General features: G+C 36.0%; 3 protein-coding genes across 4 annotated transcripts; all 3 read left to right on the forward strand.

The window, feature by feature from the left end:
• Window positions 1-5,923: 5,923 nt before the first annotated feature.
• Window positions 5,924-10,410, forward strand: LOC117632724 (serine/threonine-protein kinase D6PKL2). The gene is made up of 2 exons (XM_034366281.1): window positions 5,924-6,618; window positions 9,568-10,410. Exons 1-2 carry the CDS (start codon window positions 6,020-6,022, stop codon window positions 10,358-10,360), a joined length of 1,392 nt encoding a protein of 463 aa, XP_034222172.1. The 5' UTR covers window positions 5,924-6,019; the 3' UTR covers window positions 10,361-10,410.
• Window positions 10,411-12,172: 1,762 nt separating this feature from the next.
• On the forward strand, window positions 12,173-20,157 carry LOC117631758 (peptidyl-prolyl cis-trans isomerase CYP71). 2 transcript variants are annotated; one of them, XR_004586354.1, is made up of 14 exons: window positions 12,173-12,515; window positions 12,892-12,977; window positions 13,778-13,866; window positions 14,956-15,195; window positions 15,323-15,444; window positions 15,944-16,019; window positions 16,189-16,296; window positions 16,411-16,587; window positions 16,706-16,923; window positions 17,561-17,693; window positions 18,750-18,973; window positions 19,130-19,283; window positions 19,468-19,632; window positions 19,801-20,157. XR_004586354.1 is itself a non-coding variant. In XM_034365050.1 (13 exons), exons 1-13 carry the CDS (start codon window positions 12,286-12,288, stop codon window positions 19,549-19,551), a joined length of 1,941 nt encoding a protein of 646 aa, XP_034220941.1. In that variant the 5' UTR covers window positions 12,173-12,285; the 3' UTR covers window positions 19,552-19,664. The 2 variants fall into 2 exon arrangements, 1 of the variants encoding a protein (XP_034220941.1); XM_034365050.1 differs by lacking the exon at window positions 19,801-20,157 and having other exon boundaries at window positions 19,468-19,664.
• A 2,765-nt stretch (window positions 20,158-22,922) lies between these two features.
• On the forward strand, window positions 22,923-26,932 carry LOC117631759 (histidine-containing phosphotransfer protein 2-like). Its single transcript, XM_034365051.1, has 6 exons — window positions 22,923-23,433; window positions 23,995-24,122; window positions 24,219-24,287; window positions 25,718-25,789; window positions 26,456-26,528; window positions 26,680-26,932. The coding sequence occupies exons 1-6, from the start codon at window positions 23,374-23,376 to the stop codon at window positions 26,725-26,727; spliced, it is 450 nt and encodes a 149-aa protein (XP_034220942.1). The 5' UTR covers window positions 22,923-23,373; the 3' UTR covers window positions 26,728-26,932.
• The last annotated feature ends 447 nt before the right edge of the window (window positions 26,933-27,379 follow it).

Genomic DNA, 27,379 nt, shown 5'->3' on the forward strand with positions numbered 1-27,379 from the left:
CCAGTTTCTGTGTTTGGAAAAAACACAAAGAATTTTCGAAATTCCACGGGGAAAAAACATGGAATTTGGGGGTCATAAATCCCAACTTTAAATTTTATCTAAATAGTCGTCATTTCTAACATTCCAATATGATAAATGTTAAATTTCACTGAATCCGTTAGCCAAACGGTAGGCTCATGCTCTAGCAACCCAATCAGTATCTAAAGCCTAAAAGGGTGATGAGAACCTGCAACAATTAGAGTTGAACACTATTCAATTGGAGATTGATACAGAGACTAGCAGGGCTACCCCGTCAATTTCAATGAGACTAATGGATAGGAATGTGCGGGGGATTGGAACCCCTACACATTCCATGCTCTAAGACAATTCTTTAGAGCTTAAGACCCCCTTTTTGTGCAAAGACTCTAGCTAACCTTTTGATGATCCTTTTGCCTGAGATGCCTGAGATGATTTCAAGTGTTCAAAACGCCTTTGTTCCTGTCCGGCCCATTCCTAATAATCTCTTGCTTTTGAGCCCATGCTTTCAGTCAACAAACGATGACGAAAAAAGGAGCCAAAGGTTGTTGTGATGCTTGATTTCAGTATGGGATATGATCCAGTTGAATTTTCTTATTGTCTTTGTTCCTAGTTTGTGTCTTATTGTAGTCATGCTAAGTTTGCTTTAGGTAGTGTGTCTTCAAACGCTTGGATTGAAGAGGGTCCTCTAGGGCCAATGTGTCTCCACTAGTTGACGTTGTTATTTTGGTTTCGTTTTGAGTTTGTTTGTAGCCTTTTATGGAGCGTGTGACACTCTTTTTCTTTCGTCTCAGATTTTTCCCACCGAGGCAAGGTTTTGATGAGGCCACCTTTATTCGCTCGAGTCTGTAACCTTTAATAATTAAATGAAACCTTAATATTTCAAAAAAAATAAATCCATTGGCCAAACAAAAAACTTTGCAAATTCTAAAACATTAATTCCCATCATTTTAAATTCTATCATTCTCCTTAATACTTTTAAATATCTAGTCCAACACATCTTTTGTTAAGTATCAAAATCGTAAACATGCATATTGGTCTTGCTTAGGATTGGGCCGGACTATTACATTACTCAATACTGAAATGCCGTCTCCAACCTTGTTTGGGTGCACAGTGAAGATGAGACTGAAAATTTACAAGACAGGATCACAAAGAAAATGCGTTCTCCAACCTCTAGTAAATATGAATGAGAAATAATAATAAATAAATAAAATAAAACCATTAGCTAGTAAAGATAACTCAACTTTTCCTGACTACTTGGATTGGACTGGATTATTACTCAAAAGTAAATTGAATTTGATTATTATACTAAATTAGAAATGATAAGCTTTTAGTATTGAGCTTTGTTTAGTGCAACATGATTGGGCTCATTAGACCCAGATACCATGGACCTCCAAACCCAGAAGGGCACCTTGGGCCCAATTAATTCAAACACTATTTTGTAATTTGTAATTTGTAATTATGTAGATTCTCAATACAGAATCTACAATACTCTCAAAGTAAATTTAGGTTTTAGCCACAAGATAACTTTCACTTTTAGAAAAAGCCAAAATTTATTCAAAAAAGACAGAAAAATCTCTCAACTTTTAAATAAAAAACATGCAAATGTAAAGGATTCTTTAGGAAATTCAAAAATAAATCAGGGCAATTTTGTCCATTTTGGCTTCTTTTAAAATTTTTCTCTATCCTTTGGGTTTTTCCAAAGCTCAAAGCTTTATACTCTCACTAGGTTTTTCTTTTAGTTGGTCTATCTCTTTAGAGGGACAAAATACTCAAAAAAATTTACCAAAGTAAACAATATAGGCTTTCCTAAAACCCTAAACCACATATGTCTTTCGACCCATTAATTTTGGATATGAATATAATGAAAATAATTAGAAAATTAATCTGGAATAAAAATCGAAGCCGATTAACCCAAATAAGAATCTTAGGACCCGTTTGATAACCATTTCAATTTTTAGTTTTTATTTTTCAGAAAATGAAAACTTGTTTGGTAACTTATTTCATTTTTTAAAAAAAAGTGAACAAAAGTTGTTTAGTAACTTATTATGTTTCTAGTTTTCATTTTTATGTGGTACTTGGAAATGGAATTTAGAATGAAAGTGCATGTTATAAAGAGTTTGTAGTATTTTTTGGTGAATTTTTTGGAATTAGGATGATATTTTGGTGAATTTCGGATTTGGAGGTTTCAAGGCAATTGGACTGGTCCGTGGCCAAACGCAAGAATCGAGCGGCTAGGTCCAAGTTGGGAGGTCCCAAATATTGAGTTTTGGTAACTAAAATGCATTTCATGCATAGTGATATAAAATTAATGAATAAAAACCGAGCGCAAATAAAATAAAAACAAATACTGAAAATTGAAAACACTTTAAAATTATTTTTAAAAATAAAGGTGATTTTAAAAATCAAAACGAAAAATGTCACGAAACGAAAAATGTTACGAAATATTATAGGACTCACAAAGAAAACGAAAGGATAAGGCCATGACAGATCCCATGGATGTGATGATATATCATTTTCTGTGTTTCAAATGCGTGGCAGTCGGCAAACAACATTCCATGCAAATTATGCAAACTTTGATGTCTACGGGGTGGGAATAAAGCGAAACATGCAGGCAAAATCAAATTATTTTTGTTGACATATGGACTTAGAATTAATGCAATTTAGATCCCACCAGCTCTTTTGTCAACAAATGGTTAGCAGCACCACCAGGCTAGTCCACGACTTCACGTACTACTTGGATTTGGATCTGTGAACCAAAACAACAATGGTGTCAGTCAATTATGGCTGCAATGCTGATGCTGTTGGTAGCTTGTCATTAATTAATTTCATAATTTTTGAAGTTCATGAGTATTTGGACTGACTTTTGGTGGGGATGGTGCAGATCCATATGGTGGTTGAATGGTTTTAGGGTTTTGATTAAGCACAGTTAAATGACCCCATTGTTATAATTAACTTGTCAATTTTGAAAAAGGGAAAACATTCTTGAGAAACAATTTGTACTTATTAAAGCTAAATTTGTTCTAGAAAACAGATCATACTTTAACTCCGTGGGGATACTTCAACTCTCACTGACTTCAAAAATGCCAATTTTTCTAGACGTTGGTGGAGTTGATTAGTATAACGATTATGGGATGAATTGTAAATTCAGACATCAATCTGCTCCTTGGTTTAATCGTTACACGAGTTGTGGTGTCGATTTATGTGACCAGAATTTGCTTTCTTTATAGTGTATACACTAACTCCGAAATCACTCGAGAGAATGCAAAATAGAAGGGGAGGATTTATCCTCAATAAAAGAAAAAAAGAAAAAAAATAGAACGAATGTGAGATGAACTGGTTTAGGGTTTAGAAAGGACAAATGATAGTTTGCCAACTTGGAAAATGTTGTTGAGAGGAACAAGTGGCATTATTACTATAGTTACTATCGTTATGTGATTCTGGCGATAAAAGTGGAATACATATTGCAAATAATTATGTCCAGTAATTTCGGGATCAACCAGTTTATAAGCGAATCTAACACATTAAGAAACCTTCTTCTCCATTGGTCGGACAAAATTATATATATATTTATGTTTTCAATATTTTATTTAATAAACTTTTAGAAACAAATATTTTTGTCCCAATCAAATGCCCGCAGAAACTGCTAATAAGTTAAAAAGTGAAAGTCTTTCAAAACGTGAAAGAGACGTTGATGGAAACATAGATAGTTAAATCATGAAGACCAACCAAAAAAAATTAGTTAAACCATAAAGTTTTGGTCACCCAAAGTAAATTTCTAACTACGAAGTACTTGTCCTCTTGCCTTTTTAAAAAAAAAAAAAAGTAAAAAAAAAAAAGTAGTTCACAACTTTGTCTCTTAAACACTTGAAAAGCTTGCTCTTTACAAATATTATTCAAAGAAAAAAAAAAATTACATCCTTTGGCTTATTCATAGTGCAAAGCATGTCTTACAACAACAAAAAATTATGATAAATAAACTTTTTGGTGATTGGTTTGGTTTCCACCAATTTTATTTGGTGCGGCGAATATTACTTTAGGCCAATCACTTTGAATTATATAATATGCTTTGAAAAGTTATCCCATGGCGATGGCTCTTACATAAAAATTTTTTAATACGAAAAAGAAGACAACTAGTATAACTTAGACGAGTAGTGAATTCTGGATTTAAAAGTTGGCGGGACGAAACTTACTTATGAAACTTGACGATACAAGTGACTTTTGTTAATAAAAATAAAAAGATACACATAGTCAAAGGGACGTAATGAATGTTACCCTTAAATGTATCTCTATACATAAATAAAAGCTTAACAAAAACCATAAGTAAATACAATGCAATACAAAACAACACTATTAAATCTAAAATTTTACCCTACGAAAAGTTTAGAAGTCTTAAATTCTTCAATTATCGCTGCATTATTGATATTATTAGCAAATTCTCTTTCATATATGTTAAGTTCATATGTACCTTTTTTTTCTTCTTCTGAAAATTCTCAGTCGGGCGGTCGATTAGTCGAAAAAGGGCTGGATCCACCCCAAATTTAGACCCGTGAGGGCACACAGATCCAAAAATGTCTAAATAATAAGAGTTTACAACAGACAAGGGCAACCTACACACCCAAAGTTTAGAAGGAGAAAGAGAATGACCCAGAGCTGGCCCCTGCATAATTATGAACTCTATCATGGATAGTCTTCTTTCTGCACAATATAATTACTATTTTTCTTGTGCACATGCACGCAGCACGTTGCATCCAAGCTTTTGAGGCTAAATAGGAAGTTCCGGTCTCGAGAAGCACCCCACCTCTCGTGCGGTCGTTGCTTCGTTTACCAAAATAATTTGGACACTCATGCTTCGTAGAATGTAAATGTATGGGCAAATCACACTTCAACACATGCGGCTTTTGTTTTGTTTTTCATAAAAACAAACTCGATCTAGTTTTCTTCTTTTCTTTGGTTGACTCTTGAAGCTTTTCTCTGTTGAGACATGCGCGTTTCTTGCGGTTTAAGTAATAGAGGGGGTAAAAGGGCACCAACCTGCTAGCCAATTAGTTAACCTGGCCAACAGGTTATAATCTAGTGAAAAACGATAATGATTAATCAGTGATCTCAAGTTTTAACATTCATGACACTTAGACAGTGTGTAAGAAAACCTCCTCTCTATTGTAACTTTAGAAAAAAAAAAAAAAAAAAACCAGTTAACCTCGCTCTAACAATTTTTTTTCTTTCTAATTTGAAAGGAAGACTTAAATCGAAATTTCCTTCTCTTATTGATTAAAAGAAGAAAAAATATTCTAGCCAAAAAATCAAGTTCTGCCAATGAAAAGAGTTTCTATACACTAAATTTTTTGCGATAGAAATTCTTTTCATATTGGAATAATTATTTGGGATAGACAAAAATCAACATGGTGCACCATGTTGGACTTTTCCACTAAATTATTTGTAGAAATTTTTTTTTTTTAAAAGAAAACCTAACACAACTTATTTAATTACATATGTCTTTTTCTATCATACTCATTTAATCAAAGCAGACAACCAGAATCAATTCACGATAAATTCTAAGTTATTTTCACTATGAAATGATTAAATGTATAAATGTATAAAAGTAGAGTTGATTTTTAACTATCTCATTTATTCTATTACAATAATTTTTGCCTTGTGAAAAATTAAATGAATTTTTAATAGCATAATGTTCTTTTATGGTTTGTATTGTGATTGTATTGTATCCATCCACCATCCAAGTCTTCAATGATTGGATAATAAAAATCTAAAAAGATTAGGCATTGTCCACACAAACAAGGCCCACCTTCAACCCCCAAAATCCCAAACAACCCAAACCCACCACAAGGCCCAAACCCAAGCCCAACAACCACCTCTCCCCTCTCCCCAATCCCCTTCAAAACCTCCTCACTCCCTCACACACTCTCTCTCTCTCAGACACACCACAATCTCTCTCCTCTCTTACTCCTCCCCTCCCACTCCCTGTCTCTGTCTCTCTCTCTCTACAATGGAGCCGTGGCTCGACGACTTAGCCGACGACCTCCAGAGCCTGAGCTTCACCTCCACCACAACCACCAACACCGCCACTGAAACCAAGCGCAGCACGAGCTCCGCCTCCGAATCCACGCTCACGGCTTCCGCCTCCTCCTCGGCGCGCATAGCCCCCCCGTCCCTCGTCTCCAAGCCCCGACCCGCCAACTCCTCGGACCCTCTCTGGTCCGCCATCCACAAGATCCGATCCGAATCTCCGACCCGGCAGGTCTCCCTCTCTGACCTCAAATTCTCCGACCGCCTCGGCTCCGGCGACATCGGCTCCGTCTACTTAGCCGAGTTGAAGTCCGGCGGTGGACCCCAAGGCCAGGGCGGGGGCGTATTTGCGGCGAAGGTGATGGACAAGAAGGAGCTGATCAGTCGGAGCAAGGAAGGGCGGGCGAGGACAGAGAGGGAAATATTGGAAATGCTGGACCATCCTTTTTTGCCCACGCTCTACGCGAGTATCGATGCGCCCAACTGGCTTTTTCTACTCACCGAGTTCTGCCCCGGCGGCGACCTCCACGTGCTCCGCCAGCGCCAGCCGCTCAAGCGCTTCGCCGACCCTGCCGTCAGGTGCGCACGTTAGCACTGACTCTTCTTCTTCTTCTTCTTCTTAACTGCATTAATGAACGATCGTTTATTTCCTTTTTTAAATTTTGTTATTTTATTTTATTTTATTTCACTTGGTTTGAAAACGAAAATATAAAAATTGATTGGAGGGAGGGGATTTGTTTGATGCCATGCGTTTGCACGGTTCAGGCTTTACTGACCCGCTGGGCCCGCACTCTCGGTTTACCTGTCAGTTGGTTGGTGGGGCCCACTGTCGTTCACCCGCGGTTTGGTAGATTTTGGGATTGGATTTGAGTGAGCAAAGATTTACAGCGTGCTTGACGTACACTGGATTATTGTTTGAGGGCTGGGTAGTTTTCGGCTGCGGCCGAGTGCACGTAAGCACGGTAGTCTAGCTCCACCCTGAGATGCCAAGTGGCTCATTATGGGGTAAAAGTTTTGATGAAATTTTGACTCTTCTGTGCTTATTTTTTAATATTTATTATTTTTGTGGTCGAAAACACATCTTATGTGCTTGAAAGGCCAATAATTACATGCACGTACAAAAGCTCAGCGAGTTGAAGTCTAAGGCATCTTCCTCTTTTATCCTTTTCCTTTTTTCCTCTCAGAGTCCAAGGTATCAGTTGACATGTTACCTTTTTTTTTAGTTGAAATTAATATGTTACATCTACCGAGTGTGTAGCAATGAGGAAACATTTTAGTTTCAGTGGTAGAATACTTATTTTATATTTACGAGAACGTGCCAATAGTACACTAACGCAGCTAAATAGTGCGTAAAATGTAAGTTTGGAAGGTCAATCAACCACTGGTTGGTAAATTATATATAACTACTGTTAGTTGAGCAATAAAAAGGCCTTACATTTAAGGATGACCCTATAATTTGGTAGAATAGTGTTTTATTTGTAATTAATTTATCATAAAAGTTGCAAATAGACTTTGATGAACCTTAAGCCCTTAAGTTTGAAGACACTATAACCTGGTGCCCAACTATCATATGAAATGATTAATGCCCAACTATCATATGAAATGATTAATGTTGGTTATGGTCTAAACTTGATGTCTTCTTCTCACTATTAAGGGACTTAGATGTAGTGTGTGCCCAGTTGCAGTTGGTTGAGCAACAACCGTTGACTTTAAAATCAGAATCACTTCAGTACCTAAAGACTGACCCATAATTTTAAGCCATGCTTGTTGTTTTTATGACAAAAGGTCAGTGAGGGAGATTTAGTAAATTTTTTATATAATCTTTATAGCAGCAATGACAATGAGGGTGTATGTTTCTCTTTCATGTTGATCTCTGGGATAGCTTTTGTTCCCTTCATGGACCAAACAGATCCCTGAAAATCTGAATTCAAGTATTGGGTTCAGTTAACTCCTTGCAGGATTTCTGGCTTCTTTTCCTTCAAGAAAGGATTGCTGAGCTTCTCTTCCTCTTTTTGCCCATATTCCAAAAGTACTCCCAACCAAAGCATATGATATAATTAAGAGCATGGGCCAGGGGACTTTGGGATTTAGGAAATAGGAAGGGCAACCAAGTTGTTCAACTCCTAGGTGTCATTTTACAAAGAAAATAATACATAAACAAAGTAGGTGAGGCAATGTGAATATAGAATTATTATTTCTGTATGCTTTGCAATTACTTGATGAATATGTGAATATGTGAATATGGAAAGTTGTTGTTGTGTGCCTTGCAATTATTGATGATGTATTTCTCATATGTTTAGACAAATTTGGAAAGAACACAAACCACATGGAGACAAGCACAAAAGTGCTAATCTCATCAATCACCATTATGCAATTGCTTTTTACCAGCAATTAGTTATATGCAGCATTAGGTGATGGTTGCAAATGCCCTTTTACATCATTGCAATTAATTGCTTGCATGTGTTTTGATAATGTTAGGAAGTGAAAGATAAAGGTAAGGAAGAAAGGTGAAATATTGTTATTTCCTCTCCTTTTTTTTTCCTTCTATTTTCTTACCAAGAAAAATGATGTTCTTCTCTTCATCTTTTTCCATTCCAAAAGTGCTCCCAATCAATCACATTAAGAGTCTTAATGGGCCAGTGGACTTTTTTTTAATCTTTTATTTTGTCAAAGGTACGAAGGGGGAGGGGGATTTACTCACACACAGTGGTGCCTAGGGACTTTGGCATTTATGAAATAGGAAGGGTATGGGTCAGGTCAGTTGGTGCTAAGATAGAAAAATTTTGTATGGTTTGAAATTATTTGATGAATATATGTGAATGTAGAAAGTTGTTGTGTGCCTTGGAATTGAATGATGATCCATTTCTCATACATGTATTATGCTATGCACATGCTTTTCCTTATCAGTTAACATCAATTCTATGCAGCAGTTGAGTTGGGCATAGTTGCAAATGCATTTGACTATCATCTGCATTTGCGTGTGTTGTGATCACAAAAACTGAAGGAAGTTGAGGTTCCACCCCAAAACCAATTGGCAATGGGGGGAGTAGGAGGTTTCATTGCTTGCCATTTTATATCAAATAACATTTTGCCAAACCAAATTCCAGTTAAATGCAGACAACTGAACAAAATGTTGGCTATATGTTGGCAGACTACAGTATAGGTTACAATAGAGATTATGTGGTAGGTTGTGTGTGTCCTATACCAAATCCCATGATATATTAGTTGAAGGAAAAGAAGATCCGTCCTTATGATATTGTTAGAATATCAAAAGTCTCTATGTATTTATATCATTTATTTTTTATTATCATGGAATCAATCATAATGTAGTTGATTACTTTTTCATTAAATAAATTAGGATTAATCATTAAGTTTTCCCCAATGAACAAGTATTAACCATTATAGGATACTTATAATTTATGTCTTTTTAAGTGCTCCATAATCAACGGATTATGATATAACAAATCATGCGAGTTCATGATTAATTAGTAACAATACTAACAGTTATTTTATCTCATGATTTATTAGGTTCTACGCATCAGAGGTGATTGTGGCTCTAGAGTACCTCCACATGATGGGAATTGTGTACCGTGATCTAAAGCCCGAAAACGTGTTAGTTCGATCCGACGGCCACATCATGCTTACGGATTTTGACCTCTCGTTAAAATGCGACGATTCTGCATCAACGGCTCAGATCATCTCTACCCAAAACACCCCAATTGCTGCACCACAGAAAGACTACTCACTTGATCCACCCCCATTTGCCTCATCTTCATGCATTCTTCCAAATTGTATAGTTCCTGCCGTGTCATGTTTCCACCCCAAAAGCAAGCGCAAGAAGAAGCAGGGCCTTCGAAATGGGCCCGAGTTTGTGTCCGAGCCCATTGATGTCCGGTCCATGTCATTCGTTGGGACCCACGAGTACTTGGCCCCAGAGATTGTGTCCGGTGAGGGCCACGGCAGTGCAGTGGACTGGTGGACGTTAGGTATATTTATTTTTGAGCTATTTTATGGCGTCACACCCTTTAAGGGTGTGGACAATGAGCTAACCCTAGCTAACATTGTGGCTCGAGCCCTAGAACTTCCGAAAGAGCCCGCCGTGCCGCCCATGGCCAAGGACCTCATCTCACAACTGTTGGTTAAGGACCCAGCTAGGCGACTGGGATCGTTGATGGGTGCATCGGCAGTCAAGCGGCACCCATTTTTTCAAGGGGTTAATTGGGCATTGTTGAGATGTACACCTCCACCCTTTATTCCCCCACCATTTACCAGACGAGTCGTATCTGATCAAACTTGTCCTGAGAAAATGGAATATTATTAGTCACAAAACAAATAAATAAGAGAGATATATATATTGCACACTTCAACCCTCGTCAAAAAGACTTTTCATTTCGCATGTTGACAAAATAAAAACAAATTTTGCACTTTTCTTTTTTATCAACATGAGTAAGTAAGGAATTTGAACTTTGCACATTTTTAACACCCGAAAGAGAAATATCACTAAATTAAGAACACGTTGATACAAAATATGACATTATTGCGAGAAATGTTTTCTTGCCCCTACATTCTAGCATTATATGTTTTCAATTGGACAGGTCTTTTTCAATAACAAAAGTTTCATTTTCATCGCTATTATCTCAATAATTGAAAAAATGAATTAATAATCCCTATCCAAAAATTTAGCCTAATTTATGTGACTAGTTGTGGTTTGGCAATATTTTTCAATAGAACTCTTCTTCAAACCGACATGTACTAAAGTCAGAATATTTCCTAGTCAGTGTTGGAAGAAGCCTCGGATCCCGACAATGTGAACTTAAACAAATGATATTGACTTTGGAAGGCTAAATAAATATACGGCTGGCATTGGCTGTCCACAAGATCAAGAGGCCCCCCCGATGGCCGGAGGAGCCATTGGATTTGGAGCGTTTCAGTGCTGGGGGCATGTGTTGGATGGTGAAATTGGAGGGCTTGATTTGAAGAATTTGTGTGTTTGCTTGTGGAGGCCATGCCCCTTCCCACGTGCAGTGTTTCGTTTGGAGGAAGAAGGTAGGGTTGGGTGGCAAGTTTTTTTGAGAGCTACCTTTGTTGTTTCACTCCTCTTCCTAAGAGAACCTCACATGATGTTCTTTTGGTTGCTTGCCAAGTTTCAATCCTCACCAATAATCTTTTATTTCTTCACAATGAGTAATTTCTACTTTTGTTTTGCATCTCCCAATTATTATTTTTTTCTTTTCTAAATATGATGAGAGATGTGATCAAAGTAAAAATGTAATACTTGATTGGAAAATGACATCTTAACTGTACTCCTTTTTTACACCATTAAAAGAATAATAATTTAGTTTGGAATTTGACTTTGTCAGTATCACATTAATTGGTTTTCAAAATAATAATAATAATAATAATAATGAAGTAGGAAGAGGTTTGTAACTTAAGTGATTAAGAGCATTTACCTCTGCAGCTGAGATCCTAGGTTCCATTCATTCTTGTTTCAAATATCACTTGTATAAAAATTGAAAAAACAACACAAAATGTTTGAAGTTTAGTAATTTATAAATAATAATATGGATACAAAATTATGTAGATTTTAGGATTGTTTTTAAGTCACAACTTGTAATCTTGTATCACGAGCAATTTAGTCAACACACATGTGAACGGGGACTTCTCATAGACTCAAGGGAATTAAGACTAAAGTGTAGAGTTAAGATTTGACTTGGGAGGGTTCTCATAGACTCAAGGGAATTAAGACTAAAGTGTAGAGTTAAGATTTGACCTGGGAGAGATCCGAAGACACATAGTTATACATAAACGGTTGTATGTAAAAATTTCATAAGTGATGAGACCGAACTATAATAAGCTTTTCGATGTAGGTTAAAGAGCAAAGCTTCTTTTTTGGGGCAGAAATAGCTTTGGGTGCGGCAATCTAAATAAAAATCGATAATGGTATAGGCCCAAAAGGCCCAATTCTTACAACCAACTAAAGGATTAAACAAGGTAGGCCCACTCTTTAGCTAAACCAGACTACAGGCCCAATAGAATATGTGCTCTAGTCATCAAACCGGAAACAATCCGGTTCCCTGCCCCGGTTCGGCCAATTTCGAAAGCTTTCTTCTTTTTCACAGATTCGAGCCAATTACGAAAAGCCTGATTTTCACGCGAACAATTCAAAGCTTCGTCTCTGGAAGCTCTACTGTTTCAGTGTGATTGCAGTCTTTCGTCTCGAGCAAAAAACCCTAGGAGCAAGCAAACATGGGGAAAACTGAGAACGGAAAAACCCTAGCAACAGACGTAGAGGAACCCCAGAACGGAAAGCACGTTGCAACAGACGCGGTGGAGCCTCAGAGCGGCAACGCAACCTCTGCCGTGGCGGAGAGCGAGGAGGAGCCCCTGGTGGGCCCGGGACCAGCCCCTCGCTCTCGGCCCAAGCGGCCTCTCCAGTTCGAGCATGCCTACCTCGACGCCCTTCCCTCTGCTCAAATGTATGCGTTGATTTTAGGCCTCTATGAGTTTATGGATTGTTTTTTTGGTCCAAATTGTAGTTTCAGTTTGGAATTTCAGTGACTGTACATAGAAACTTATGTTTTAGTTTCAGCATATAGGTTAGAAAATGTACGTGCTTTGATTTGGCTCCATACAATCCCTAAAACCCCTAAACCCTAAGAAACTCAGCTCATGTCAATTAAGAAATCCCATGTTTTATCTGTATTTCTTTTCCTTAAAAGAACCTAGGAGTTGAAACGGAAGGCTGAAACCTATTCTAGACAATGATGTGTCTGCCAAGAGCTTTTGTTAAAACTCAAATTTGGAATTTCAGTGATTGTAAACTCATGTTTATTTTTCTGGCGTGACAAACAGGTATGAGAAAAGTTATATGCACCGTGACGTGGTTACACATGTTGCTGTGTCTTCGGCGGAATTTGTTGTAACTGGAAGTGTTGATGGTAATAATACTAACTTCAAAGATATTGTTTTTGCAAGTCCTAAAATCATTTCGTAGTCTGCCCTCTGTATTGTGCATGTTATTTGCTACTTTTTCATTTGTCGCATAGTTTAAAATAATGAATTGGCTAATAGCGATGTGTCATATGTTAATTTTGGAATGGCTTGTTGAGATTCTATCAGGAAGTTCTTTGCTTTCCCAAGGTTTTAATATTCTGGGATAGTTTCCAATTTATTACGGTTGTATATACAAGCCATACTAGTAACATCATTACTGGTCGCATTCACATTGGTGAGCATGTGGCTACTATAAGGAGTTTTGCATATGTTCTACTAGTATATATGTCTCTATAAGAAAGGGAAAGAAGATGCTTTAGCCTATTTCTACTCCTATCTATATTAGGTCATTTAAAAAAAAAATATTTATAAAGTGGAATGAAAGTCATGCATTGTAGAAGCAGTGTGTATTTCAGTCAGATAGGGTTTGCACAGCTAGCATATTATGTCAATAGTGACATGCTGAGGTATCATGGAATGTGGTCTCCGACTTTCCTAAGCGTATGATGCATATAAGTTTCCTTCTGCCACAAGAATAGTATTGCAGTGAAGCTCCAATCTGAATTTATATTTATTTCCCTGTAACTAGATGCAATCTAATTTATAATACTATCCACACTGGAAACTTGACGCATATTACTGCTAGGGCATTTTGATACAGATAATTTTGGTTGTCTTCAGTTCGTAATTTGCTTAAATGAGTATGACTCCATTATTTCTCACTTGTTTCATCTTTTGTCACCAGGACATTTGAAGTTTTGGAAGAAAAAGGCTATTGGCATTGAGTTTGCAAAGCATTTTAGGTCCCACCTGGGTCCAATTGAAGGCCTAGCTGTGAGTTCTTCCTTCTTGCATTAATACATGTGTACCGATGCCCTATCTTACTTTTAGATTGATTACTGCTTTGCTACTAAATCCAAAATGGGATGATTCTGAACATGGAATCAAACCTAGTTTGTCCTTATAGAACTGAATGCATATGCTGTGGAATCTTAATTCCATATAGATTTCTGCCTTGATTCTGAATTATTTTTATTCTGAATGTCGGCACTCATTGGAACCCATAAAAGTTGAATATAGATCTCCTGTTGTAGTTTGTGGCTGCAACTTGGGATTTCTGAATTTTCTGCATAAAGACATAAGACCTGAATACATGAATAGGTTGCATCAATCAAAGTTTGCTGAAATGCTAGCGCTCTTAATTGATAAGGTATGGTTTATCTATTTCTAATCCTGCTAGATAGAGGATATGTTGTCACACAGACAAGCTCTGTATGTACAGTCTACAGTGTAGCAAAGTAGTGGTCATCCTTTATTCCTTGGTTGCTGAATCCAATTTTATTTTTCATTGATAGTTTTTGTGCTAAATAAAATGACTTTCGATGTTGTGTCCTCTAATTTTGGACACTGAGGCCTTGTTTGGTGGCTCAGCCTGGACTGTATTGGAATTGAGTCCAAGCCAGTCCTTATGAGTCCCATCCCTCTAAATGTGACTTGTAAGACACAATATGTTGGACTGTTGTCCAATTTATAAGTCCACTCCCAGGATGAATAAGTTCACAGCCAGGAGATTAGTCCAATTTAATTGAATAGTCCATTCCAGGTTGAGCCGCCAAACGAGACCTGAAGATATTGAAAATGGTGTGTCCATAACTAATGTTTAGTTCTTCATATACTGTGGACTTGCAAATGTTTCGTGTTGTTCCTAATGTTTATGGCATATACAAGAGATACATCTCAACATGAGTGTGTTGATATGTGAGGATATTTCGGTGTTTTGTATTGATTCAGTTTATTGCACACCTATTTGTTTGGGTGAGGCAACCTACCTTTTTGCACACCTATATGTTTGTGTGTTTTGTATATAGTTGTCAAATCATCCTGTTATTGCAGTCATCAACCATGACTTGTTCAGCTATGCAGGTTAGCGTTGATGGTTTGCTTTGCTGTACAATTTCAAATGACCACTCTGTGAAGATATATGATGTAGTCAATTATGATATGATGGTCATGATTCGAACACGTTTTGTTCCTGGTGCTGTTGACTGGGTCTACAAACAAGGGGATGTCAAAGCCAGGCTTGCCATCAGTGATAGAAACTCATCATTTGTACACATTTTTGATGCACGAGCTGGTACAAATGAACCTATAATCTCTAGAGAGGTATGTTGCAGCTTTGGAAGGGGCGTTTTTTTTTTTTCCTGCAAAGTTCTATTGTTTATTAGAAAAATATGTACATAGGTTAAATAAGTTGAACCTCCAATTTTATTTTTTATATTCCATTCCTCAGATACACTTGGGCCCAGTGAAAGTAATGAGGTATAATCCTGTATTTGATACAGTGATTTCAGCTGATCAACAGGGAATAATTGAGTATTGGAGTCCTGCTACGCTTGAGTTTCCAGAGGATGGGTATGTGCTCTTTGGCATGTTAATAAAATAATTGTCCTTTATCACCATGTTATAGATAATCTGTAGAAATACATCCACATTTATAAGGAAAACTATATGAGGGAGGTTCATATGATATTTGGCAGCCGCACTCGAAATTTGTGTGTAGTTTGGTTTGGTTAGAAAATTGGGTGACACTAAAGTCCTATAGTTGCAGTCAGAGCAGATAAATTTACCAATTATTGATTACTTTTATCATAGCCGAAGATAACTGAGCGCATCTTTTTAGAGAGTAGAGACTACTTTTGCACATTCAACATGTGCTGCTGTTCAGGACATTGGTGGTGATTATTTTTTGCTTGCATGGTTTTGTGCTCTGTTCTCTTTCGTCTCATTAGCATAAAAATAACACCAATCTGATTAGTTATATTCTTGAATGGATCACTATCAGGTATTTAATTTGTCCACTTCCTAATAGACATGGATGTGTAACTGTAGTGCTTTCATGTGGTGCGTGCAGGGTGAAGTTTAGAGTGAAAAGTGACACCAGTCTTTTCGAATTCTTGAAATGCAAAACTACTGTTTCTTCTATTGAGGTGCCATATGCAATCCATCTCATAAGCATTTACGCCTAGAAGTTGATTTTTGACTCCTTCAAGCTTTAAATTCTCATGATGAACTCATTCTATTTGCATGATTAGAGAAAGCTTAAACTTGTATATTGTTTTCTTTCATTTTTGTTAAAATACTTTTTTGGCTCTTCAGGTTAGCCCAGATGGTAAGCAGTTTTCAATTACATCCCCTGATCGCAGGATACGTGTATTTTGGTTTAGCACGGGTAAATTGCGACGAGTCTATGATGAATCTCTTGAGGTAATGTCAATTTGTTACATTGATTGTTTTTTATAATTATTTTAGTTTTTCATGTTTTTGAGAATAATTTGGCTTTTAGACACTGTTATTGATCAAGTATCTTGTGCTGATTAGGTGGCCCAAGATCTCCAAAGAAGTGATGTACCTTTGTACCAACTGGAAGCTATTGACTTTGGGCGAAGAATGGCTGTTGAGAAGGAAATTGAGAAAACAGAATCTGCCCCACAGCCAAATGCAGTTTTTGATGAAAGCTCAAATTTTCTCATATATGCGACTCTCCTTGGGATAAAAGTAAGATAATACTGTCATGTAATTGGGTTGTAATACACCCCCATCACCTCCCTCTTCTTCGTCTTAAAATTAAAAATAAAAACTAATTCATCCTTTTGATTTTGTTGCGAATTTCTAGGTGGTAAATTTACACACTAATAAAGTTGCCCGAATTCTTGGAAAAGTGGAAAATAATGATAGGTTTTTGAGAATTGCCTTATATCAAGGTGACAGAAGCAGTAAAAAAGTTAGAAAAATTCCCGCAGCTGCAGCAAATGTGAATGAAAGCAAAGAGCCTTTGACGGATCCCACTCTCATATGTTGTGCTTTCAAGAAACATAGAATCTATCTGTTCAGGTACTAAATACTTCCAAAAACTTGTAGGACACTTGTGTGGGATTTGTGTTTTCTTTTAAGCATGTATTTTTGGCTTATTTATGTTAAGATTTCAGAGTGATGGACCAGCGACCCACTACTAATTGGTCTAACATTGATAAGGCCCCTAACTTAATCACCTGTATAGTCTGGCATGTATGGGGATTTATACAAAAGGCCTCAATGTTAATAGTAGTGGAACCACACACTTATATATTATATTAAATATTTTCAAGTTTCCAATGTGGTATTTTTACAATCTTCAACAATTTAGCCGTTAGCATATTATTTCATGGCTGATGATGATCAGATGCCCAAGTTATTATTGTCTGCACATTATTACATGGCTGAATTTTTGTAGCCTAGATTTGCGCTTGGTAGAAATCATGATGATGGTAGAAGTCTTAAGAATGAAGAAATTGGGTTATGATTTAGGATCATTTGATTGATGTGTTTATGTAGCTACTGTGTGATGCATATTTTGCTCTTTAATGTGATATTTTACCTCAGTAATATCAAGATGACCCTTACAGTTGACTACTTTATACGATGGAGTTGGTTCACTGTGATTCTACATTTTTTTTATTGGTCCAATCTGACTTCTTTGAGTTCTGATCAGTCAGAGAGAACCAGAGGAGCCTGAAGATGCAACTAAGGGAAGAGATATATTCAATGAAAAGCCTCCTGCCGATGAACTCTTGGCTGCATCAGATATTGGCAAATCAGTCACAACATCTCTTCCTGACAATGTGGTGAGTTTACTTTCTCTTCTGTATCTTGGATGTGATGCTTTTCTCATCCATTTTTCTTAATTTTGTAAAGAATAAAGCTTGAGTTTCTTATAATCTAGTGAAATTTATAAAATTAAAATTAAAATGGTACACTGCATAATAAAATCATAAGAAAAGAACTTGGTAAAGTCCTTTTTGTTTTGTTTTCTTACTATGCTGTTGTCCTCAAATTATAAAGAGAAGGGGAGAGTAAAGTGGAAAGATGGGTTTTGCATGTTTTTTTTACTATGCATATTTGATTTTCCACCTGTTTCTTGACATGATGTCATTCTCAATTTAGAAAAAGAAGGAAAAATAAAGGAGAGGATAATATCAGACTTATTTGGTTTTGTTTTTTTGCAAGACATACAATAAGGAATCAACAATGCATTTCAAAACTGCACATTACTTGTTGAGAATGACACATTACTTATTAGTACTAGTAAATGCATTTCTTGACTCATTACACATTACTTATTACTACTAAAGAAAACGCATGTTGAAATGTACAGCTAGAATTTCACCTTGATTTTCTTAAGTGGACAAAAATAATGCTCCTCTTTTGAAGAGGAAAGTTCTTCGAAAAAAGTAATGCAAGGAGTGTTATTGAATGCATTCTTAGTAAGTACACATTACGCATTTCAAAAGAAAACTACATATTACTTATTTCGAAAAATTTTCCTCTTCAAAAGAGGAGCATTATTTTTATCCACTTAAAAAAATCAAGGTGAAATTCTAGTTGTACATTCCAACATGCGTTTTCTTTTTGTTATGGTTCAATTTTATATTATTTTTTTGAGCTAGAATGTAATTACTAAGTAGATGAACAAGATACCTGAATTATTAGTGGAAGGGCAATTTTGTGTCCTGTTATCTTTTCTAGACATGTGAGTTTTCCATCTTTGTGAATTATTTTAAGTAAAAAGTATATAAAATCACTGTTTTTTTTAACCTTATATAAAATGAATAAATTCATGCTTTCTGGTTTGTCATAGGTGCCTAACTTTTCCTTCCCCCCTCTTATTATTATTTTTCCAGATTTTGCATACTACGATGGGTGACATACACATGAAATTGTATCCAGAGGAATGCCCTAAAACTGTGGAGAACTTCACAACACACTGCCGGAATGGCTATTATGATAACCTCATATTTCATCGAGTGATCAAAGGTTTCATGATACAAACAGGAGATCCTTTAGGAGATGGTACTGGTGGGCAATCTATTTGGGGAAGGGAGTTTGAAGACGAGTTTCACAAAAGGTAATTATAGCTATATTCATAGACAGAATTATAGCTATATTCATAGACAGAATTATAGCATTACATGAGATAGTAATGAAGTCAAAATTTCTGCTTTCTTGTTATTATAATTCTTTGGCTGAAATATACATTGATGTAATGTCTGTGTTCCTGCAGTTTACGACATGACAGGCCTTTCACCGTATCGATGGCAAATGCGGGCGAGAACACAAATGGATCACAATTTTTTATCACCACGGTGGCTACTCCTTGGCTTGACAACAAGCACACAGTTTTTGGCAGAGTTATCAAGGGAATGGATGTCGTACAGGTATTGTTGAGCTTTAACTTCCGTGTTTTTCATCTGTATGTAGAGGCTTTCTTTTAAAATGCCTGGAAAATATTTATTGAATATGTCACTATTACGATGATAGCGTTCTGTACCTTAACTCCTCATTCATGGCTAGTATGACGTACCCCAGTGTGACTAGCATCTGATACTCTTCTGTTGGCAGGCTATAGAGAAAGTGAAGACAGACAGGGGAGACAGGCCCCAAGTAGATGTGAAAATTCTAAATGTTACTGTCCCTAAGTCTTAAGATTCTCCCTTCTGATGATGTTCCGTTGGACATGGTTGGAGGTCGTTTTGTTGAACCTTGCCTGTAAAAGATTGCATTCAGGTAAAGCCTTGTTTTATTATCCATTTTTCATCTATGCTTGCCCTCTGGTTATTTTTGGCTGCCTTATGCAAACACTCTTAATATAAGGGTGGGCCGTTCGTTTACTTGTTTTTACTGCTGCAAATGGTGTTTTTACTGGGATTACTTAGCAAGTTTTTACTTGTTCAGGGGGGAAATGGTCTATGTTTTGGTACGATCGCCTATCAATCATGAAGAAGTTGAGCATGTATTATGTGGGATTGCTTCCAAGTCAGAAAAACATTCTTCTACTTGGTTGCTTGTAACTTCACTTATTCTGAAGTTTGATTAGTTGCTACTGTGTTCCATGTTAACCCTTGTTTTTGGAGTGATTTTAGCCAATTTGAAGTTTCATCCTTTGTAGATTGTTGATTTCTTTCAACTCAAAGGCTATGCTCCCTTGGACATGTACGCTTTGTGTTTACTAAGCTCAGTCTGTTACGGGTCTTGAATCAGCGACTGAATTTTTATTTTTGGCGTAAATGCTAAGATGGTCCCTGTGTTTTAGCCCGTTAGCCAATTTAGTCAATGTGTTTTCAATTTGGCTAATTTGGTCCCTGTATTTCGGACCGTTAGCTAATGTAATCCAATCCGTTAAACTTCTATTAAAATATTAATAAAAAATATAAATATTTGAATTCAATCTATAAAATAAATAATTATGAAATCAAAATAAGATTTAAAGGCTAAAAGCAATTAAAAACCAAAGGACGACACCATTTCAACAACACCCTTTCTTCCCAGCAACAACTCACCCACACGCAAAAACCCCAACTCCCCAAGCCACAGTCACCCCACCCCACCCCACCCCTCTCTCTTCTCTCTCTCTCTCTCCTCTCTCTCTCAAGAATAATCCCTAATCCCCTCAATTTATCTCCCAAGAGAGAGAATCTCCAATCATCCATGCAGTCCTCGCCTCCTTCAACAATCATTACCGCTGAGGCCCCCTGCCATCTTTTTTTTTTTTAAAAAAATCTTTTTTCTAATGCTATGTTTTAGTTCTAATGAAGTTTTGATATGTTTTTAAATTAATTCAATTTTTATAAATTAATTTCAACAAAATTTATAGGTTTTCAAAAGAAGAATAAGAAAAAAAGAATTATCATGTTTATTTAACGGCAATTTTAACAGAATGGGCCACATTGGCTAACAGTGCTAAACACAAGGGCCAAATTGGCTAAATTAAAAACACATGGACTAAATTGACCAACAAGATAAAATACATGGACTATTTTAGCATTTAAGCCTTTATTTTTTTTACTGTAAGCTTAATTATATTTTTTTCCCCTAAATCTCACATTGGCTCCCCAAACCCAGTTTGTTTTACTTTTCTTTGAACTTTATTTTTGTGTCATGCTTTGCTAATTTCCGTCGACTCTGTCAAATAATCCGTTAAATTTAGTGTAGGCGTCTCACTTTTTTGTTTATGTACAAACTGCGCCACGTAGACAAAAATAGAAAAAGAAAAAATCATTTTAAATAATGTTAAAATAAATAATAAATTAACTTTAAAAATGAAAAATAAAACAAAAACTGTAAACAAATTAGAAAAGTAGAAATACGTTACTGGACTGGACGGTCCAGGACCGAAACAAATGCGTTCAAATCCCCTCTCAAATTTCAAGCAAGTATTTCTGTTTTAAAGTGATCCTATGGCGTTGTTTTAAGTGTTTTCATTTCGTACCCATTAGCTGTTGTTGCAATGAATTTGATAGTCTGGATATGAATTTACAAAGCCAGTTTGAACTTTTATTTCATCCAAAGCTGTCTTCAATCAGAAAAATATCAGAGGACTTGAACATTATCAAAATATGTTTTGAACTGATTGGAAGATAAGTGGTTTTCTAGGAGAATGCCACAGGCAAATTCTTTTTTTGCTGTTTAGGAGTTCGTTGCAATTTCAATCAGGGGTTAAAAGCATGTCCTCTACACTGGAGAGTTAAAATAATTCTTTAGATTTATGTAAATTTTAGAGACTCACTTATAATATGTACTTTATTTTATCAAGTTTTCAATGTAATTTTTTTACATTCTTCAAAATTTCCTACATTAGTTTGGTAAATTGCCAAAATCTAAGGGGAAATGATATGCAAGAGGCATGAAGCTTAGGTGGTTAACAATAATTAACCCTACACTCGAGATACTGTGTTTAAATTCTCTTCCCCTAATATCGATTGTATTAAAAAAAAAAAAAAACCAATATATATCTAAGGTAGTTGAGTTCCAAGATCACGCATGATATATTTAACTTAATTGATTCTATCTCCATCCAATCACGTTCCGTCATGTGGAATCCTTATCACACGTGGCAAAATGTTATTAGTTGAGAATAACAAAACAATACTATCCCTGATATACAAGGGAAGCTGATTTCCCCACTCCCCTTTTCTCCACCTACATTCCCTTTTGCTTTTTAATACTTTTTAATCAATTTTTTTTTTTGTTCTTTCTCTTTCCTATTCTACTCTTACTTTACATTAATTTCTTTTTACTTCACTTTTATATTATTTCTTTTTCTTTAGACATGGTGGACAACAGTGATTTGAGTGGGATGACAAAGTTTAGTAATCCTTCTAATTTTCAAGATATATTATGCATAGTATGTTTAATTTCTTACTTAATATAACTTTATCAATTATTAGCAGTGTTTCTTACTAAGATATTATGCGTAATAGGCATTTTTCCAAGTAGTAGTGGAACTTTGGGTTGTTAATATAAGAATGGGAAAATTCTTGAGAGTTTATGATCATGTTTTGTTTTTGTTTCTGAGTCAGTATCTGTGTTGGGTAATGGGCAATGATGGAGCCACCATGGGGTCTTGGAAGCCATGGAAATGGTTGTAGATGTAGTGGTGAGCTGTTGTTGTGACCCCTTGGAGGAGCCTACCACCTTCGCTCTTTGTATTTTATTGTCTTTTGCCTTAAAATTTATTCTTAAAATTTGTTCCCTTTAAATATTTATTTAAAAAAAAGAAAACTATGCTTGAAGGGTTTATTCCCGGGGCATGAGTTTTTGCAGAAGGTGGATCATATAATTTTGCTTAGACAAATATGTAGTGTTAATTATTTCTTACTTGATTAAAGGAAAAAAAAAAAAAAACTGAAAATGGATTGCAAGTTGAAATTTAAGTATAAGGAAAAAATAAAAAATTTGAAGTAAAAGGAAATTAATGTAAAGTAAGGATAGAATAGGAAAGAGAAAAAAAGAAAAAGAAAAAAAATTGATTAAAAGAAAAATCCTTTGGCATTGGCCTTGGGTTGGAACAGCGCGTGTTACAAGTGTGCTTCATTGGCGCGGGTGGGCAACATCAATCTGTCACAGCAGAGCTGTCTTACATAAGCGCAAAAGGTGCATGTAGGAGGAGTTAATGGGATGAAGCAAAAGGTGCAGGTAAGGCAACACAGCCAAAGCAGGAGAAGGAAACTGCCAGTTTAGATTGTTGTGAAAATATGATGGAGTTGAGTTGGCAATCATGAATACCATGCCACCTTCTCCACTAAAAACCCCCTATGAACCAACAAATCTCTCTCTCTCTCTCTCTCTCTCTCTCTCTCTCTCTTCCCACTCTGCAGTCTGCACTCATAAACAAGTTTACATGCAAACCAACACTCAAAACTCACTCTAAGTCAGACCAGAGTTTCTATAAAGCCAGAGCAGATTAGCCTTTGGTTTCTCAGACACTCAACTTCATCTCTATCTCTCTCTCTCTCTGGGAAGGAAGAAATGTCTGGGACAAGACTGGAGCAGCAGCTCAAGAACTTCATCCGCTCCTTGCGTGAGCAGGTGAGAACTCACTTCATCTTTAATTAATTTATTGCTTTTTCCCCCCTTTTTTTCAATCTGCTTGTTTAATTTGGGTTGTTTTTTAAATTTCTTTTTAAGCTCCTATTTGGATTTTGGTGAGCTTTTAGATGTTAATGATCTATGTATATATATATATATATTTTTTTTTTTTTAAATTTCTCAAAGAAGATTCATTTAGAAATAATGGGTTTATTTTGGTTAAACTCTAGTGTAGACTTCATTCACTGCTAGCACAAAATGAACATGTTTATGATCGATTGGCATGTAATGCTGATAAGGTTGAGTGTTCCAAATCTGTTTGGTTGATGGGAAAGGAATATGATTAGTTTAGAGGGGAAAGATAAAACAAAGAAGAGTCAAGGAACAATTAAACAGAAAAAAAAGAAGCTAATTTCTTATATATAGCTGATTTTAATTATGAAATTTTCAGATAATCTCTGTTTAGGTGTCATATCTTTTTTTTTTTATTTTTAAAATCTTTCTTCACAGACAGAATGATCACATAAATTACAGACTAACTAATCACCATGTTTCTGGCAGGGCATTTTGGACCACCGCTTTAATCAAATGAAAGAGTTAGAAAATGCAACTCCTGGTCTGGTTATGGAAGTGATTACCCTGGTCCTTCGCGATGGTGACGCTGGCATAGAAGAACTCACAAGAAATCTGTAATTTTCTTCAGAGCTTTCAAGTAATTGGTTTTTTTAGTATTAATTAATTATTATTACATATATATTGACTGGTTTTGGAGAATTTGATTTTAGGAGACAACGTGATATCAACTATCCTAAGGTGGCAGATCTTGCCCACAAGCTCAAGGGAATTGGCTCCAGGTAACATTGCCAATCACGTTTAGGTTGCATACAACTCACAAAAAATATTTTATGATTTTTATGCATGTCCGGTAAGGCCAAAATAATATCAAGGAACAAACAACCATTGGTAAGATTTTCTTACCAATATATTTTTCTGTATGACATGAGATTCTGGTTACATATCCCGAAGAAATTCTTTAGATATTTTCTTTTACGTAGACTTGTAAGTATGGTTGTAGTATTTGTTGCATAGGTTTAAACATTTAGAAGATGTATTGTTGGTTAGGAACTTTCCAAAATGGGTGTAAAAGTATATGGCATGTAGATTACATTTGTAAGCAATCATTAATTAAAGATGTCAGCGTCACGCGCTGCGCTCTACGCCTTTAAAACATTTGGAAGATAGCGTTGACTAGGAATTTTTCAATTTGGACGTAAATGAACATGGTATGGAGATCAACAAGTTGTAAGCAATCATTAACTAAACAAAATCGACAGTAAGCAATAATTAGTTAAAAGATTTTCCATTTTTGGTTTTTTATGAAGGCATGTCCACAAAAATTTGAGTAATAAGGTGGTAACGCATGACAGATGATGTAGAAGTCCATGTCACGCCCGTGCTAGCGCGTGACAGATGATGTTTCATTTGATTTATCCACGCTCATGTGTGGCATATGCAGATTCAAATGATTCATCCAACTAAATGAAAAGCTTAGATCAGATTGTCACAACCTAGGCATTGCTCATCTCTTTCTACCCTGTCCGTAAATTGGGGAAAAAGTGTGCAAACAGAGAAATAGGGTGGTTGCCACCCCTCTACTGTCTAATCCAGTACATTGCTTCCATTCAATAACCAATTCCCTGTCATCATATGTTCTATCTGGAAAATCACTTGGATCCTGCCCTGCCTGAATCTGTGGTAGCACCTATCACATTGAATGTTGAAAGTGCTGGCTCATTGCCAACAGATAATTCTAGGGTTCTCATTACTAACATCACAAATACTCTTAAATTCTATATCTTAGTGTTTCTATAAGTTTATGATTTTGGGCCTTTGAGGACTTATTTCCTTCAAGCTATAGTTGAATTCAAGTTTCGATTTTTGAGTCTCGAAATGTCTTTTATTGAGACTGCACATTTAGTCTGTTTCTAATCGGGGGTCAAAAAGCGTACACAAACTTTAATTAAACAGAAAAATTAACAAGAGAAAAATTGCTAGTCAAGTTTTAAATGTGACAGAGGAAAAGGCAAGGGCTGCTGGGGGTAGAGTTTATTTCCTGTTGTAGAAAATATTACTGCCATCTATAGATAATTTCTTTATTACAAATGCTCAGCTTTTTATGCATCTTGTATCTTTATGAGCTTCGAAGGATGCAAATATGCTTCTTTGTACACCCTTTTACTCTGGTAAGGGAATAATGATCCATTTGCTGCATTTGGAATTACAGTGTTGGAGGTTGCCGGGTTTCTGCTGCTTGTGTTGAGCTCCGACAAGCAAGTAATGCGAAAAACAAACAAAGGTAATAATTTTTTCTCTCATCATCAAGCTGCTAACAGTGGAATAACATGTGTCCACATCATACAGTCAGGTATATTTCGTATATTTTATGGCACGCATTATGCTATCAATATTGTGGAAAACATGTTAGTTTCACAATTCCACAACTATAAATTTCCAAATGATTTATTTTTCAGAATTATAATTCTAGAGTAGTAGAATCTTTTAGCCCCACATTGTCGGAGACAATTCTTTGACGAAAAATACTACATTCTCTTCGCAAAACTGATCATTATCTCGAATTCATTTGAGGGATGATCTAGGTAATGAGGGATGATCTAGGTAAATGGTACATAATAGAAAAGGATGTGGATATTTATAAGAACTGACTAAGCCAAAAAAGTTGAACATCATGCCTTGTGTACGGTAGGATGATTAGATTCAAATTTTAACTCTGGTCTAGCATGTGCCAGGTTAAGAGTTCTTAATAACCCTACTTATATAGCTTTGCAATATATTTAGAACATAATAAGGTATTGAATATCATAGACCTAAAAGGCTACAGGTATATAGTGTATCAGAGAAAATATTTTAGCCACTTCACTCATACTTATAGAAATTATCTCATATGCAATCTATCCTACAGACCTCTTATAAACACTCTTTAACCAAATGCTATGCGTTTTAGGTGCCTTGCGGACTTCGACGCAGTCAAACGTGAATATCTTGTCTTGCGGGAAAGTTTGAATCACATTCTTCAGGTAAATGTTCTGGAACGAAAATACTGTATTGGTGAACACTTTCTGAGGTGGTTCTTCTCGGTTGCAAATGTTCTAATATTCTTACTCCACTTTCTTTTCTGTTTTTTTTTTTTTTTAAAAATAAAAACTTGGGAAATATACTGGGGTATAGATGGAACGTACAATCAATGCTGATGAGCCCAAAAGGCGACGTGAGTAAAGAGCTGGTTCGTTCGGCCTTCTAAAAACGTTGTCTCCAGAAGATCAGATGGTTCTTTATATTGGCTATGTGATAAGTTTATTGCAGCTGAGCTTAGTATCTTTTATGGACAGGTTCATGACTTGTTTAGTGTTGCATTTGGTATTTCAATAAGTTCACCAGTACTGTGAAGTGAACATAGTGTCTTGTTATCTCTGAGACTGCTTTTGTCCGTTTCATGTTTCGAAATCAAGTTTGGACTTAATTTGGTGTTGTCTTTAACGTATGCTATCTTATGAACAAATTAGACTGCTACTGGATAAGAGAAATGCTTCTGGGACAACTTTGGTTCTAGACAGAATAATAATGAGAGACGTCATATAGTTAGAATGAGATATCTGGATTATGCAAAAGTAGCTAGGACTACGATTTTTGTAACCAGAGGAAGTAGAAAAGTAAGCAAAAGAACATGGAAGCCGTAGATACAAAGTAGCAAACATGAAAGTTGAAATCTATTATTTTTCTTTTATGTCAATATTCCATTCTTAATACTTTCCATTGGGCTTGCAGACTAGTGGTCTTGGTTCGAATCCTCATGGTATCTTAGCAGTATGCGTGAGAAATCTTCCCATTCCCTTCCCTTCCCTTCTTAACTTTGACCCAAAAAAAAAAA

This window comes from Prunus dulcis, chromosome 6 (genome assembly GCF_902201215.1).
Source record: "Prunus dulcis chromosome 6, ALMONDv2, whole genome shotgun sequence".
Classification (NCBI taxonomy): domain Eukaryota; kingdom Viridiplantae; phylum Streptophyta; class Magnoliopsida; order Rosales; family Rosaceae; genus Prunus; species Prunus dulcis.

Coding starts and splice junctions, on each gene's coding strand:
- LOC117632724 (XM_034366281.1), top strand. CDS start 6,020: ATGGAGCCGTGGCTCGACGACTTAGCCGACGACCTCCAGAGCCTGAGC. Junction 6,619..9,567: donor TTCGCCGACCCTGCCGTCAG/GTGCGCACGTTA, acceptor ATGATTTATTAG/GTTCTACGCATCAGAGGTGA.
- LOC117631758 (XM_034365050.1), top strand. CDS start 12,286: ATGGGGAAAACTGAGAACGGAAAAACCCTAGCAACAGACGTAGAGGAA. Junction 12,516..12,891: donor GCCCTTCCCTCTGCTCAAAT/GTATGCGTTGAT, acceptor CGTGACAAACAG/GTATGAGAAAAGTTATATGC. Junction 19,284..19,467: donor AGGGAATGGATGTCGTACAG/GTATTGTTGAGC, acceptor TTCTGTTGGCAG/GCTATAGAGAAAGTGAAGAC.
- LOC117631759 (XM_034365051.1), top strand. CDS start 23,374: ATGTCTGGGACAAGACTGGAGCAGCAGCTCAAGAACTTCATCCGCTCC. Junction 25,790..26,455: donor AATGCGAAAAACAAACAAAG/GTAATAATTTTT, acceptor TATGCGTTTTAG/GTGCCTTGCGGACTTCGACG. Junction 26,529..26,679: donor GTTTGAATCACATTCTTCAG/GTAAATGTTCTG, acceptor ACTGGGGTATAG/ATGGAACGTACAATCAATGC.